This window comes from Zootoca vivipara, chromosome 4 (genome assembly GCF_965207765.1).
Source record: "Zootoca vivipara chromosome 4, rZooViv2.hap1.1, whole genome shotgun sequence".
NCBI classification, from domain to species: Eukaryota; Metazoa; Chordata; class Lepidosauria; order Squamata; family Lacertidae; genus Zootoca; species Zootoca vivipara.
In genome coordinates this window covers 38,194,563-38,211,747 of record NC_142587.1, presented here as the reverse complement: position 1 = coordinate 38,211,747, position 17,185 = coordinate 38,194,563, and the positions used below count along the sequence as shown (strand labels likewise).

General features: G+C 41.5%; 1 protein-coding gene across 2 annotated transcripts; it reads left to right on the top strand.

The window, feature by feature from the left end:
• The first annotated feature begins 106 nt into the window (after positions 1-106).
• FANCB (FA complementation group B) lies at positions 107-11,956 on the top strand. 2 transcript variants are annotated; one of them, XM_035114830.3, is made up of 10 exons: positions 107-272; positions 1,589-1,693; positions 1,828-2,862; positions 3,314-3,466; positions 4,989-5,081; positions 6,170-6,298; positions 6,953-7,101; positions 7,424-7,860; positions 8,883-9,120; positions 10,384-11,956. In XM_035114830.3, exons 3-10 carry the CDS (start codon positions 1,939-1,941, stop codon positions 10,787-10,789), a joined length of 2,529 nt encoding a protein of 842 aa, XP_034970721.2. In that variant the 5' UTR covers positions 107-272; positions 1,589-1,693; positions 1,828-1,938; the 3' UTR covers positions 10,790-11,956. The 2 variants fall into 2 exon arrangements, with proteins under 2 accessions (XP_034970721.2, XP_034970723.2); XM_035114832.3 differs by lacking the exon at positions 1,589-1,693 and having other exon boundaries at positions 140-272.
• Positions 11,957-17,185: the final 5,229 nt, after the last annotated feature.

Here is a 17,185-nt window from a genome sequence, read left to right as displayed (position 1 = left end):
GTCTGACCCTTCGTATCTCCATTTTCGGCCCCGCCCATTTTGTTTGCAACAGCCAATGGCGCTCGGCTTAATGACATAACGTGACGCCATTCCCAGGATTCTTTTGTTTGGCGGGAATCGCGGGATAGTTGGGAGCCTGAGGCTCCGGCTGCTGTTGCTGGAGGGGAATGAATGGGGCTCCCGCGGTCTCCTCGCACGTTGTGTTGAGGCTCATCGGGTCTTTCCCCCACCCGCCCCCTTTGCTCATTCAGATCAGTGGGACCTACTTCCAAGTAAGTGCGCCTAAGGTTGCTATTTAGTATTCCTACAGAGGGATGCCGACCAGGAAAAGGATGGATATTTCACTCCCTCCCCCCCATGCCAGCGTGTGCCTGTGTGGCGGTTTACAGAACTAATCCCACCCGCTCACAGTGAGGGATTAGTTTGACAATGCTAAAGTCGAGGGATTCTGAGGAGGCAATCTGAACACCTCTTAACTGGGAGTAAGCCCCATTGAGTTCACTGGGGCTCCCAGCTCAGACTACATGCTTGAAACTTGTGTTCTGTATTTTGTACCCAATAGTATTCCACCTGTATTCTCCTTGCTGCGTGGAACAGTGCATGAATCAGACCTTTGGATTTTGCAAGCAAAGCATTTTAAACTTACTTAACAGAGTGTGCTCCATTTATTGCCAGAGCGCTAGAGAGAAGGGCAAGCTCTGCAAGCAAACTAAATCATTCCCATAGCATGCTGCTGCTTAACTGACTGTTTTAAACCTTGCTGGGGGCTCTTTCCGGCTGGAGAATGTGTAAAGCCCTGCATTTTGAATCTAGGTGCCCAGCCGATTCTTATATTTCTTACTCACACGTGGGTCAGATATATATTCCTCCCACACAAACCAGAGAGAGAAAAGAGTGGTTGTAACCCTATGTGTCATTTGTGTCCTACACCATCAGATAACTAAGATCACATGTGCATGTACTTTTAGAATCGACGCTTCCTTTAAAAAAGAACATATGTGATCACTGGCTCTAACTCAGTGCTGCTGGGTTGGTTGAAATGCAAAAGCTCTTGTATTCTTTTGTAGCTGTTCAGAAGAAACTCTTTAGATTTTATCTCCCTTGATAGCATGACCAGCTGTAGTTGTCAAAATGTCAACTTCCACACAGTGATTAAAGTTACAGGCTTGTCTTCCATTGCATCTGGTCACCTTGGAGCCTGTCTCTTGTATTCCATATCAGTAGTGTATCCCCTATGACATTCCTTTGAGGTTGCTATTGTATACTGTACTTGTTTAACACACGTACATTGAGCTTAGTGGGGCTTGCTTATAAGTAGACATTTTATAGGCGCCCACTGTGAGTCCCTTATCTCTGAAGGATGAAATATCTGAGAAACCGGATCATCTTTAGATTAGAACTTAGCTATTTGTAGCACCATTACTTTTGCATTCCAGAGCAAGAAATGCCTTTAAGGCCTGTTGGTTGAGGTAATTTACATCCTGGGGAAAGCTTGATTATGCTGGACAGCTGTAATTTCCCCTGACATTACATGTGGGATTTACTAGATTTCTGTGTCTAATCTTGATTAGAAACTGTCTAATTTCAGATATTTAGATGTTTGTCACTAGTGACGATTGGCTGGACTAATGCCAGGACTGGATTCAGTGGACCTTACTTCTTGAACATCTATAGGAATTGGCAGCTAAAGAAGGTACCCTTCTGCTTTAACTCGTCTTTAAGTGTAAACAGTACATGGGTGAAAGCAGGGGACCTTATTCAGCCTCACTTGCAGCCTTCCGGGGCCACATCAGTAATAACAATTGCCAAACACTTATTATTTTTCAGATTGGAAAAATGCTGCTCAGGTCAAATGCTGCATTAAACAGAAGAATCATCCTGATGAAAAGCAGGAGACTAACTCATGGTCTTCTTGCAGTGGATGTATTTTAAGGAAATATGTTGATGGATCAGCAAGAGAAGTTGTTGTCATATAATGGGGAACTCCTGATTTTCCAGCTGTCAAAACTGAAATCCACACAGGGCGGCAGTACAAAAGTGATGAAATTGCACGTCAGGAGAATGTCATTTGACAGTTGTACTAAACAGTTTATTGAGACGTCCACCGGGTCATTTAGCGATTGTGAGGATGGTGTGGAAATGATTCATTGCAGCTGTGGATCTGACTTCAGAACAGGAATCCTTCACCCTTGTGTTCTATTGAAGAAGAAGACAAAGAAGAACACAAAATATACTTTACTCTTGCTTCATAACAGTAACAAATTTGAGCTGGTTCTGCATTTTAAATTGGATTATGAACTGAAAGAACCCATAAAGTTGCTTTCTGGCCCAACGGTTTTATGGAGCCATGCAAAAAGCCTGTTTCACATTTCTCCCCAAACTTGCACTGTTTTGTGTGCCCCTGTTCAGCTTTGTTCCATCCAATGGGCGGGTGAGATTAAGGGCGAGGGTGCTGTTGTTCTGGGAACCAAAGCTGCTTGTTTGACAGAGAGAGGCAATGGGCAAAGTGTCCCCAAATCAGATGCATTCATCTGGGGCACTGAGTGCTTTGCCTATGCAGTGGAGAAACAGCAAGTGCTAACAAGGGCCAATTTTGTTCCTCATGCTTATGGCGGCATGGTATCGTGTGTGCACGTTTGCGAAGTCGGTGCCGTGGGAAGCAAGTTCAGGACGTCAGTTGTCGTAGTCACATGCAAAAGCCAAGTCATCATTTTCCAAGATGGTCTGCCAAAAGACATTCACCAGCTTCCATATGAGAATCCTTGTTCTATACAGGTAGCAGCAGTGGAAGGAAACAGCCAGTTGCTAGTTGTAACCTTTGCTTCAGGAGATGTGTGTGCACTATGGAAGCGTAATTTACAGGTATTGATCTGATACTTTGTTCTTAGGCTTGCAAATGTTCTGCCTTCTTATGTTACGCAATATGCTCAACACAAATCTCTGCAGAAACTGATGCATGTATTGAGTGATGGAGCTTGCCTGTATTCTGTTTTTCCACAATAAGCAGGGCCCAAAACGGCTTACAGAAAAACATTCAAAACATTGTATTTCCAGTGCTCTGTATTTCAAATAGAACATATCAGTAAATTCAAAATGACAAACAACAACAACAACAACAAAACGCAATTTGGAAAACACAGAATAAATTCAGTATTACAAAAATGCTCGAAATGTCGGTTATAACTGTAGTTAGTGCATTGTGGTCTAGCTGCTGCTGCACCATGCTAGCTTAAGCTATGTAATATGAGAATATTTTCATTTCATGTAGATATTAACAAAATGAAAACATTTCCAATGTCACATTGCATTGCAGGTGGTTTCTTCCTGGAAAAATGTGAGGTCTGTTCTAGTAGATGATTTTGCTGGCATTGGAACAGAACAAATCTTAGTTCTTCTAAAGACTGACTCCATTTCGGAAAGTTTAAATACATTTCAAATATCAAATTTTGGAAATGTTCACCATGTGGTAAGATTTACTGATTGGGGAAATTGTTGGGAAAGGTTCCAGTAAAAGGTATTTGGCAAAGAGTCATTTGCTTTTTAATTAATGTTTCTGTTGTTTGCAGTTTAGTGTGGGGTTGGCATCTATTAATTGGATGCTTCACAGCTTGCTTTGATTCATATTGAAGAGGTTTGGAAGAAGTTGTGCCTTGCAGAATCAAATGCCTTTCATAACTGCAGTGACCTTGTTTTGACATAATGCTGAACCATGCCTCTGAGAACCTTTGTCTTGCATATGCTCCCATCTCTGGCACGGCTACAAGGAAGAATTAAAAAAGCTTCCTTTTTAGATTAACTGCATTTTGCAGTTAATTCAAATGAACCAGTTAATCTTAACTGTAGTCTATTGAACAACTCAACTTAAAAGAATAGTTTCTGAAGTTAAGTTGTTTCAGTTAAGCACATTGAAGATCAATGGCACATGAAACTGGTTAATCTGAAACAGGAACAGAATGTTCTGGTCTTGCAGAGGTGAGATGGGAAGTGCTTGATCCTAATACTTAAAGCTTACCTGAGAACAAGCTGCAGTTATGTCCAAACTGGGCTACTGTGCACTATCAATCTCATATTTCAACTGAAAACCAGTAGGTGTGGTGTAGAATATTTTTAAATGGTTAGACTATAATTAAAGTACATATGTTTTAATAAATCTATATTGCATCAAATCTACAATATTATAATTAAATGTAACATCTATATATATAAAAATGTAAATTGGCCATGTCTGTTAGTATCCACGTTTCAACAAAACTGCTTGACCGATTGCATTCAAATTTTGACACAATGCCGCTTGCGGATATGAGACCAACCCCGTACCGTTTTCAAAGACAGATGTCACACCTGTGCCAGGTAAAAAACCCCAACCCCCGTGTTTCAAAACACACCACTCAGACGAAAATGCATTCTGGGAAAAGAACCAGGTTGCAAACCAGCGCCCTCTAGTGGCGGCTACACTGGTACTGCACCTATAAAACCTTCCCTCTCAACAGCACCTCAGCTCCCATTTACATACTAGGCTGAAGCCTTTACAGACTAGGCCAAATGGAGGTACTGACTCGCCTGGGTGGGGGTTGGGGGTAGGGGGGGGCGGGATAGGTCAGGACATGGTGGGACCAGTCACAGGGATGAGCTGGGGGTGGGGGGAAGAGGGGGTGTGATACTTGATCGGCACAGTGGGGGGACTCACAGGGATGTGCCTGCGTAAACAGAACACGTGTAAAACAGGGGGCTCTGAAGGTGAGGGGAGTCTGAAGGGGAACTCTGAGTCTCCATTTAACAGACTGAGCCACAGCAACATGTGGCAGGGCCAGCTAGTTTATTATAAAAATACAGAAATGTAAGCTTTGAAGTGGATACAATTGTCATTTTCACTGAGGTGGCATATGAATGGAAGACTTTTACTTGGTCCTTGTGTGGCTCAGAGTTTTCCACATTCGTGCCTCGCTTACTTTCAGGCATAGAGCTAAATATGTTTTGCCTGTCTTTAGAATAACATAAGCTATGAAGATGACTCACATTCTACACAAGAGCTACAAAAGAACCACTTCCTTACTATCAAAGGACTTGAAGCAAGATTGCAGGTTTGGATCCATTATCTGCCTCTTGATATGTCTTGACAACTCGGGGTTTGTTTCGTTTTAACGAACTTCCATGTAGCATAAACTCTGTTTTGGATCACTCCATTTCGTTGATGTTTGCAAATGCAGAACCAGGCAGTTGTACTGAGTATTCCCTGCTATAATTACTTTTGAGTATAAATACAGTTGTGTTGAGGGAATCTTAACTTCCTGGAGTGTTTAACTTGCTCGCTGTATTCTGTGGCGCTTACTTTCAGGTAAATGTGCACAGGGCTATAACCTTGCTGTCTTCAGATTTTGAAGTACTGATAGCCATCACTAGTTTGTTTGGAAGCTAGGAAAGACAAGCTTATTGCCCATGATTCACTTTCCAACCCAAATTAAGCACTAGGAATTACAGTATTGTCGCACTGTTGACTGGCCTCCTTCTACTGCTTTGTATAAGTCCTTGGAAGCCTAATGTTGAGATGATGATGCTTTTCTTATTGTATGTGCCTTGCTGCTGACTTTATTTTACATCACGTTTTGTGCTTGTCCACTGTGGATGACACATATAATCTTAGCTGCTACTTTGCTGTGAATTCCTATGAAACACTTATAAAGACCTTTGATGGGAACATGCCAGTGGCCAGAAATGATAGGAATTCATTCATTCCCATTCAACCTTTACTGGCATAATTTAGAGTTGCAGATGGGCAAAATCGGGAGGGCTACAGATTAGCAGTTTAGGTGTCCAAGGGATACATGCAAAGAGCAGAAGGGGATCTACATCAGCCTAGCTGAGGACAGGGAGTGTAAAAGTAAGGCAGGTTGCTGAAAGAAACTTGATGTCCAAAGTTCAGGTAACTGTACAATTTCTGCAGTGAGTAGCTACAGATTTTTTCTCTCTGCATTGTCGGTTTCGTCAAATAATTATCACAGCAACCACAGAACTTCCCATTTCTATGTTAAGCTATGGTTTTTATTTTAACAACGAGAGAGGAATCTACAAGTGTTAGCTCGTACCGGTCTTATAATACCTTGCAAAAGAAAAGCATCTACTCTCGCAATGCCATCATCATGAACTCTCTAACTCCTTTTGTATCCCATAGGCTGGCTTTGCTTCTGTTCAAGAGCTACAGCAGCATTTACGGCTCAAAGAAAAGGTTCTGGTGGAAAGTTGTGGAGCATTGATTGACCTAGTTCAAGACCAAAAACACAGTCTTCCAAGTGCGGAAAAGGTATACTTCATGAAGATTTTTTCCCCTCTGTAACAGAGACATGGTTTTTTAAAAAATATATAAACAGGTTTTGTTTCCATTCTTCTATAACAGGCTTCCAATACTTTGCATAAGAGTCACTCATAGGTAGCTGTAACCATGTAAGAAATATTTCTCCATGTTTGGGGTCAGCTTTTTTCACTAAAGCCAAAAATAGCCGATCTTTAAGGAAATACAGGTACAAAATTTTGTTGCTAAAGGACATGACTATCACAGAAAGGTTCCTATGCCATACGTATATTTTCAGCTCAAAGCATTGCAATCACTGGTTCTTTTCCATAGTTTATGTGGAGTAATACAGAGCTCTATCTGTTCACCAATTGGTGGAATTCTCTCTCAAATTAGAACAAAGGAACAATTCAAAATGGGCGCAGTTTTTGAAGTTTTCAGATAGGTACATAGCTGCAACTGTTAGTTGGAAAAAAAGAACCCTATAGAGGGTTACGGAAACTCTTCAGCATATTTTTGTTGTAAAAGTGGAGTGTACCATACTGATTAATCTTTTAGCTGAAATATATAAAGAGTAGTAGTGTTTTCCTGGTTCCAGAATTGTTTGAACTGTGACATAATCTTGTTTTGGGCATACGTGTAAATGTGTGTATCTTTTCTTGAAAGGCAGGTCTTGTTTCCCTCTGGGATGAAACGTTGGATAATGGCACATCAACTCCATCTATAGACAAAGAGCAGCTTGTACAGGAGGTTTGGTACCGTGTGGTGGACGACAACTTAGTAGTTGGAGTAAAACTAATGGACACATATGACTTGTAAGTTGCATAAATCTTATACATTGACTACCGATAAACGCTGTTATTGGTAAAGATTATATCGCCTACAACTGCAACATTTAAAAATAGAAAGTAGAAAAGTTAAGAATTGCTCTGAAAGAAGATGCAAAAATAAACAAATCCTGAGTTAGATTTCCTGTACGTTAGATTTATATGGTGTACAGTAAATGAAAGGTATGTTTTTGCTACTATGAAGAAACTGTAAATCTCAAGTATATCAAGAGAAGATCACTGTACATTGCCAATCCTGCATTTCTTTTTTTTTTATTTCTTAAGTCTGCATTTTTCTTTTTTTGTACAGGCTGCTCAGTGACGTCCGTTTATCTTTGGTAATGGGTCGGAAATGCCCTTCGGCTTTTCCAGCTAAGTGCCGCTGCAGCATAGTTGCATTGAAGAAAGCTGCGCTGGTAGAATCCGCATCCCATTGGCATCAGGGGCCGCTGCTTAAAAGGATCAAGCTGGATTGCCATAATGGGAAGGAGGGCAATGGGGAACCTTCTCAGGTGAAGGCGGATAGGACAAAAACCTTCACTGCAGTTACCCAGCTGTCCCCTTTCTTAGCATTGCACGAAGTAGGCTGCGTGGTACTGTTACACGCCACGAAGAGGAGCTGCAGAGACGGCGAAAGTCTGCAGAGAAGCAAAAAGATGACTTTCTTATGTGGGAAGATTTTATTAAGTCTGGCTGAGATTTCTGCTGAAAAACATTCGATAAATCTAAAAGATTATAAATACACAGGTAAACTTTTTTATGCAGGGACTGGTAAGCTACTTGCTGTACTTCTTGTACTATTTATTTAAAAGCTAGAACTACAGGTTTGTAGTATATGAAATGTTGAATTGCAAGTAAGTCTTCAAAAGGTTTTATTTATGTAATGATAAGATGACTTCAAATAGGAATCAATTCCAGTATGATAGTGAGGCAAATAAAAATAAATTCCAGTGGAAAAATCCCAGGACAAGGCCCTGTTTCGACAATTCTTCATCAGCAATGTTTTAATGGTCAGAGTGTACCAAGTATTTGAATTCATCTTATCATTACATAAATAAAACCTTTTGAAGACGTACTTGAAATTCATCTTCCTCCTGGCCCGAGTTCTTACAATTTACTGTTTATTTCTGGACTTCACCAAGAACTCCAATTTCTGCAGTATATGAAATGTTGACTTTAGTTTGCAGACCTGATCAGGAATTGAACCCAGAACAGGTTTACTTGGTTTCTGACTTAGATATTTTGCCAGTTCTGTCCCAAAGAGCTGAATAGGTGGCAATAGTTTTCTTTAGAGCCAAAACATTACTTAAAAAAACAATGGAACACTTAACATTTCTCCCCATCTCTTAAACAATGTCTCTTCTCTCTCTCTCTCATTCCACCCCACTCTGATCTGGATGAAAGCTTCAAATTTAATTTGTGTCACTAGGAAGATGACTTAGTATTTCTGAAGAAGCCACCTGAACAACAAAGAGCTTGTTCTGGGTTGGTTTTAGGGATGATATGCAGTGTTACTACGCTGATTTTAAATTACTTGTTGGCACCAAGAGTTTAAAATAGGGCAGCAAAAATTAACCACAAATGCCTTCCTATCATAAAATTATCATAAAATAAGCTAGTCTAAAGGAATGCAATATCTAGATCTCAGATCTGATCTAGGATTTTGCTTAATTGAAGGATTTAAAATGAAGGGGAAACAGTTGAAGGGATGCTTTGAATTCCCTGCACACCGTTTTAATTTCACGAATGCTTTTCTGCCCCTGCTGCAGGCTCCATAAAAGATCTTGTTGCACTTTGTGCAGTATCACACAAGGTGTCACTTCAAATCATTTCCTCTGACTATACATTGATTCACATAAAAACATGGCTGCAGGAACAAATGGAGTGTGCAGCAATAAAAGAATATCCTGATACTTTCATCTCTTGTAAATCCGGAAATCTGAACGGCACTGTCTTCAGGTGGAATCTCAAAACACCATTCGAAGGAACTTTAACAGTGTTTTACAGGTAATGGCAATTGAAAAGCTGGAGATACCTTTCTCACCTCATTTTGCCTTGTGAGCATGACAGCTATAGACATTGCTGTGCTAGCAATCTAAGTCCATTTTGAATGGCTGTGCTATGCTAGCTAGATGAGTAGGTTATTGGATTCGCTTGTAGACATTTTAATTGATCTGCATAGGTGAGCATGGAAGACCCCGCAACTATAATTACAGCGGCTTCATTCAATGAAGATGATATAAACTTGAAACAAGACACCTTGTGGAATTTTCAGAACTAACATTGCTATCTACCTTATGGAAACATGATGTCCCACTTTGAATTTGGTATTCAAGCAAACCAGGTAGAAGCAGATGGGCACAGCCATAGAAAATACATGTAACTACCCTATAATTTTGCTCAGTCATTTTAGAGGATGTTTTTTACAGGATAGGTTTTCACTGTTAACATGATCAGTGAATATTCTTCCAAGTATTCTACCTTAGTAAGAGCTTTTAAATGCAATAAAACGTCAAGTTGTGAAACACATATCTGTTATGGCTTAATTCACTCTCGCAAACATGTTTAGATCCTATTTCACATAGGGTTTCATTGCCTTGGTCATGGAACTCGGCTCACTGAATAGCTTCAAAGAACCTCATTTCCCCTTTCAAAGATTACTAACACCAAACATAATCAGTTACAATGCATATTTTGAGCACAGCATTTAAACAGATTGTTTAAGTGGAAGCCAGGCGTGGGGAACTCACAGTCCCCATAGGCCAGGCATAGGCAAACTCCGGCCCTCCAGATGTTTGGGACTACAATTCCCATCATCTCTTACCACTGGTCCTGTTATCTAGGGATGATGGGAGTTGTAGTCCCAAACGTCTGGAGGGCCGGAGTTGGCCTATGCCTGCCATAGGCTATTGGGCTCCGACTCTCATCAGCCCTAGCCAGCATGGTCAACAACAAAGAAGGTAAGAGTTGTGGTTGAGAGGACTGTAGGTTCCTCATCCCTGCTCTAAACCTTAATTGTCACTTGACACCTCCTCCTCAGGGAACATTACTGTCAGTATAACTTGCTGAGCCCTGCTTGCTTCTGCCTTTCCCCATACTTCACATTTGTTCCAAAGGGAAATTCCCCTTTTCACCTTTCAGTTAAAGCATAAGTATGGTGCTTCGTGTTCTGAAAGCTTCTGGTTTACATTTAAACTTCTGCTGGTGAATTTTTATGAACTATGATAACTGACCTTTTTTGCTTTCTTTTTTTACAAATCTGCTTTACAGACATAAAACGATTTTGTTCCAGTGCCTTCATAACCTCACCGGATCGTTGCCACCAGCCTGTAAGATAAAACCACTAAGGGTAGGAAGCAAGAAGGTACTTGCTGAACAGCTTGCACTAACTTTAGAAAAGGAAATGGTCACTCTCCGGCAAGCTTCCTCCGCAGCGCTAAGCCAACCTGAAAACCGCTTGTCTCTGATTTATGAGGAGAGCAAAGAAGCAAGTAGCGTCTCTGCAGTGCAGCAGTTCAGAGAGCAGTTTCAAAGGGAGCAGAAGCAGTGCATGCTGGGCATGAACCGAACAGTGGGTGGTGCCCTGTACAGGAGACTCATTTTGAATGTATTTGAATCGCAGCTGAGTTCTGACACAATTGCATGGCAGTGCTCATTACTCGGCAAACTTCTTTGACTTATTTCTTAGCCAAAGCTATAACGCGGCGCACTTCACATTCCTGTTTACGATTAAATTGAGGAATCCATTAGTGCGCTTATTTCTGTTCAGCAAGTGATCAATTGCAAGGGAATCATTTTGCAACGTTTCAAAGAGCTATAGTGAAATGCCTGCCTGAGCAAAAAGTATGGTGGTCAGTAAGCTGCCTTCTGTCAGTATTCTGTATTGAGACTCCCCACGCTTGTGCATCTCTACTTAGACCAACAGGTTGGGAAAGAGAGACAGAGGCCTTGGTTTGCTGTCACCTGCCTTCTTCTGTTTGGCCCACGCTGCTGTTTCGTGTACCCAAAAGATTTTTAAAAGTCTGCATTTCACTATAGCTTCGGAAAAGATTCTGCATCATAAACTCAGCACCCTGATACAATGGGAGAGTAAAGATAGCCGTTGTTTTTTCACTGGTTACGCAGCAGCTTGCTATCCTAATTAGGTCACAGAAGTACTGTGGCCAGAATACTCAACTGAAAATGAGTTGGCAAGAGGTATTTCTACAATTTTTCAAAACTGCATCTCAGTGCATTTCTCTTCTCATGGGTACACGTCTGCTGTTCCGTGAACAAAGATACCCAGAATATATTTCCATTAGGTATCTTTTAAACTTCTATGCATACTTGTGCGAGGAATGTTGCAGACGTTAGCCAACCTGTTGGCACATCCCAAAGTCAGCCTCTGTTTCATGCTTTTATGTTTCCAAAAAGCCTTTCTCCAATGATACTTCTCCTTTCCAATAGCTCCACTGCACTCATTTCTCTTTGGACACTTTTTTAAATCTTTTTGTTGTGGTGGAGTAGAAGCTTTCTACTCATCTTTGCCCAGTAAACATAAAATACATTTGATTCTATTGACTACAGTTGGAAAATGTAATGCACAACATACATTGCATTTGTGATTTTACAGACTGATACTTGAGTTGCTGAGCAACCGAAAGCTAGCAATGTAGGCAAATCAGATTCTTGGGTTTCTAACAAATGTTAAATCTTGGTATGTCTGGAGACAGGCTTTTTAAAATATTTGCCTTACTTGTGTACATGCATGTTGTAACCTGTTTTTTAAGCTACAGTAACAGGAAACTTGAACATGCCACCTATTAAATATCATCAAACTTCCCAATAAACATTGTTTATTCCATATTGGGATTACAGAATTGTTCTTCATTTCATATATCGGTGAAACGAAGCAGTTTCCCTGCAGCTGTGCAGAGAGCTGAAAGCTCATTAATAATCTTCATGTGCTAAACGGTGTTTTTAATGGGTTTCCAAATCTCTGCTCAGACCTATACATTAGCATGGCTATTTAGTGTCATTCTTCTCAATAGGTCCCTTAGATGTTATGTTCTGCAAATGGGGCCTGCTGCAAAATATTTCGGATTGGGAGTCTTCCTGTTGAGGGTTCTTGCCAGCCACGCTCTCTCTTTGTCCCATGCCCTCGGGTCCTCCTCTTCACAATTTCCTGCTTTCCTCTGCGACAGTCCCCTTCTATTCCAGGAAGCATGTTCAGTCTTTCTCAAGCTCTTCTGTGGGTTTTTACGTTTCATGGTATTTTTTACTGTGTGTCTGCAAACTTGTCTCCTGTGATTGATGGTGCCATTCTGGCTACGTAAGGGTCTATCATTTATAGAAGAAGCCAGTTTCTTCAAATTTATATCCTTACTTTAAAAATGTTTTCTTCATGTAGAAGAGATGGAGAGGGGGGAAATACATAATATTGTAGACTATAGCTGCTTCTTTTGCTAGAAGCCTATTGAGCGACAACTTTCTTAGGGCTGGGTTTACATGTGTTGCAAAAGATGTTAAGCTTTTGATAACTACCCCATGTAAGAAACTGCCTGCAAATACAAAAAAATATCTGGCAGCCATTTGAGTGACTCCTTGTAAGCTTTGACTGGCAATTTTCTGAAAACATCATGCACTTGTAGAGAGTAATCCATTAAACACTCTTGAAAGTAGAATTCTGGTCATTGGTTTGATATGTGGAACGAACTGAGTTCATAAAAGCTGTTCATTTTTGTACTTGTCACTGAATGAAAGAATTTTACCCCTTTTGTGTTGGCCTTTTAACCTGGCAAGACTTCAAGCAAACATCTTCATAAACTCAAGTAACCTCTCAGGTTCGCCAGTGCTTCTCAAGGGCTGCAGAGCCTGCTTTGTTGCACCCATGAGTGCACATAAATGCTTCTGTGAACTCTTGCTTCTGGGTAGAGGAAAAGTGCAGAAATAACTGCTTGACGTGTTAGTATCTCCCCATATTTTCCAACTGGCAACGTCTATTTCAGAATAATTCTGCAGTTTGATTAGGTTTTTATTGTGTCCCTCAGTTCCACAGATTAAAATGATTGCCAGGTCATTGTAATGCTTGGCTCAGGCGTGGGAGTCTGTGCAAAAAACAGGACTCCATGTGGCCAGTCATCGCTTGCAGTATTTTAAAGGTTACAGTACATCATGCTAACCTTATTCTATCTGCTGATTTGCTTACTTCATTGGTGTGTCTCCAGTGTTTTGAAGGGAAGCACAACTTAATATATATATATAAAGTGTTAGTATGCGCCCAGCAAAGCTATCAACTTTCAGATTTGAAAATAAGGGATCAGCAGCCTCACCTGTCCCGGGGACAGTCTACGACAGGCATAGGTAACCTTGGCTCTCCAGATGTTTTGGAACTGCAACTCCTATGATCCCTGTCCACTGGCCCTGTTAGCTAGGGATCATGGGAGTTGTAGTTCCAAAACATCTGGAGAGCCAAGGTTGCCTATGCCTGGTCTACGGTATATCTAACAATCCAGGATAGCAGCGGGAAACTGCGCTGGAATAAGGGAATTTCCAGCAAAAGAAGGGAAGGATGGCAGCTGTGGCTTGGAATAAGGGAGTTACCCACAAAAAAGGGAGGGTTGACAGCTACGGCGCCCAGGTTTTGCCCACGTCTTAAGCACTTGCATGGGCTAGGTGACTGGAGCACCTTCAGCGACCTTCCGATCACAGGAACATTCTCGGAGAACAGGTCCTGGTGCAGTGGACTCACATCCGCTCATTGTGAGCACCTTAAACTCAGCAGAGTAAGAACGGAAACAAAGCTGTGGAGGTTTTGAAGCATACCTAATTTATTTCTAATAGTTACTACAAATTACTACAGACATGCCATCTTATCTCTATATAGATAAGAACAAAACCTCTTTCTGTGTCAGGGACGGAAGAACAGAAGAGCAATTTCCGCCCCCTTCCTTTTTCCATAACGTCAGATCAGCAGATTCTTGCAATGGGAGGGGTGAAAATACCAACAAAAAGACCTTGTGAATGTGCACTGATCCTTGCAGGTGCTTGTGCATGTCTAGCCTGCACAAGATGGCAGTTCTTTCTGAACTCCCTTCTTTTCAAATTGCTTCAGAAGACGCATCAGTCACAGTGTCCTCAAATCCATTCTAGATCACTTGCAAAAGGACATTTAGTTTAGACAAGTCTTGCCTGGGTTAGGATAAAGAGGGGATGCCACCTGCGTCAGCATCCTATCCTTCCCTGAGAGCCAATGTGGTGTAGTGGTTAAGAGTAGTGGACTCATAATCTGGTGAACCGGGTTCGCGTCTTCGCTCCTCCACATGCAGCTGCTGGGAGACCTTGGGCTGGTCACACTTCTCTGAAGTCTCTCAGCCCCACCCACCTCACAGAGTGTTTGTTGTGGGGGAGGAAGGGAAAGGAGAATGTTAGCCGCTTTGAGACTCCTTAAGGGGAGTGATAAAGCGGGATATCAGATCCAAACTCCTCTTCTTCTTCCCTAGAACATCACTAGCTGACCGATAGTGTGGTTGGTAAGGAGACCTAACCATTCCGTTCCTAGTAATGCATGTGGATGCACTGAATTTTGCCACTTTGGTACTGATTTAGTAGTTAGTGGAATCTGACAAAAATAGGGAGGTTATCAGAACTGCCTGGGAATTCAGTTTAAATGGGGCTGTAATATATAAGGAATGTCATCAACTTTCGATTTCCGATTGACAAGAGCAGGCTCAGTGGTTACAAGGCGGGGGTGGGGTGGGTGAGTATCTCCCAGCAGAGCAGATGGCAAGGCATTAAAGGAGGCCAAAGTGAAAGCTCTATGATACTTGGACATTTCTAGAGCATAAAGATAAGCAGCTGGAATGAAGGTTTTGTTGCAGTTTCCTGTTGCCTGGCAGCATGCGGTCCAAACTTAGTCTTCTTGCAGGGCTACATCCCAGATTTGTTTAGTTGTGTCCTTAGTTTTCAAGGCCATAAGTGTAACAGAGATGGGGGGGAGGGGGGACGACGACTCAAAGTGTGATAGTTCCACCTTTACATCTCTCTCCCAACCAGAGGAGAAGTTATCTGATGAAATAAAAGAGGCTAAAACAGAGGGATTAAGATTTAACTTAATCCAATAGCAGTTTCTGGTTTGCATGCCAAAATGGAACTGCATTATGTAGTAGTACATTCCTGCTGTCTATACTGTACAGGGATTGATATGTGTTTTGTAACTTGTGGTTTGAGTGGAGTCATCCCAGATCCTACTCTTTGAGTGTGCAACATGGAACACCAAAGATACTGTGCAAAAAAAAACCCTGTGTTGTATATCTACGAGGGGACCAAAGTCCTTGTAAATGCACAGCTGTGAGCCATGCGTAAATTGGGCTCTCGCCTTCAGTCACATTGAATGTGTGAGCCTCCTTTCGAGAAAAAGAACCCAGGAAGGGCAATGGTAGTTCTTTGGGCATTCTAAAAAACATATGCAGACTGGGCTCTCTGGAACCCTGTTGATTGGAAGACCACCAATATACAGTGGTACCTCGGGTTAAGAACTTAATTCGTTCTGGAGGTCCGTTCTTAACCTGAAACTGTTCTTAACCTGAGGTACCACTTTAGCTAATGGGGCCTCCCGCTGCTGCCATGCCGCCGCCGCGCGATTTCTGTTCTCATCCTGAGGTAAACTTCTTAACCCGAGGTACTACTTCCGGGTTAGCAGAGTCTGTAACCTGAAGCGTCTGTAACCCGAGGTACCACTGTATCTGAATGCCCTCACCTCTCTTTCATGGTTGTTGATCAGTGAGCATTTGAAAAAAAGACAATTTTTTTAGTCTTTTGGTAATTTGTAGTGAGCTGCTCCTCAGTACAGGAGTAAGAGAAATCCCAAAGGGCTCTTCTGATTTTTACTGTTGAGCTTTTAGTAATGATTTTTATTGTAACTTACAGTACTATTATTGATGTGTTTCTGCATTTTAATGCATTGTGATTTTGCATTTTTTTCGTGTGTTGCTTTTAAATTTTTTATAATGAAAGTGGAATGGAAATGCTTTTAATACATAAGTAAATATGTGGCTTCTGTTCCAAGCTGGCTGGAGAAACTCTGAACAAGAACACTTCTGACTGGTGTTGTTGACCAACTTATTCTCACCTAGATTTTCCATTCTCTTGTCTTAAAGCCAGAGGTGTTTGTTTGGTTTTTTAAAAATAAGAAGTTTGTCTTCCATTGACCAGTAGGAAAGCATCAACTCTCAAGAGATTGTTTTCTTTCATCTTTGTTGCATGAGTAAGTACATTTGTTATGCCCTGGTTAGCATTGGGGACTTATACTGTTCTCTTTTCATTTACGTAAGCTTCTGCTATGGCATTATAGTTTAATTTCTAACCAGAAATGACCTGGGTGCACTGTAACAATTAAGCCAACTTTCAGTTCACCAATAGAAATTAAACTTTGAGTATATGGATTTGAGAAAGACCCTTGGCTTGTGAAGGTGAAGCTAAGCTCTGTCTTGAGTCTGCCACAAAATGGAAACGTATCGGGCAGAATGAGGTTCTTAAGCCCTCCCTCTCCCCATCCAGCCATCCATTAAAACCTCCCTACTTTTTATCTAATCCCAAATTCCACAGCATCTCACAAATATGAGAGATAATGGGGAAAGCAACTGGCAGGACCAAGCAACAGCTTGAAAAGTATTAAGTACCTTCTTCCTGTTTCAAGTTTCTCAGCAGCAAACTCTGCTCTCTTGGACCTAATTTGCATACAAGAAGCAACAGCCGGATTTTAAGCATATCCTCATTAACTGTAGTTACTCAAGGGTGCTAAGAATTGGCAGCAGACTCCTGTCTCCCTCACAGAGCTACAGTTGTCAGATTTCCCTGTGGAGAGGGATCGATTGTTATACCACCCTGGTAGCTGTGTGAGAGAAATAGGGCCGGGGTGGGGGGTGGGGGGTGGGGTGTCTCTTAACAACTCTCAGCAGCTTAACAAACTACACTTCCAAGCATTCTTTGGGGGAAGAAATGGGTGCTTAAAGTGGCACAATACTGCTTTCATTGTATATACGGGTGCAGCCTTGATCTTTAAGCCTATGCAACTTGAGGATAGAGAAGAGAT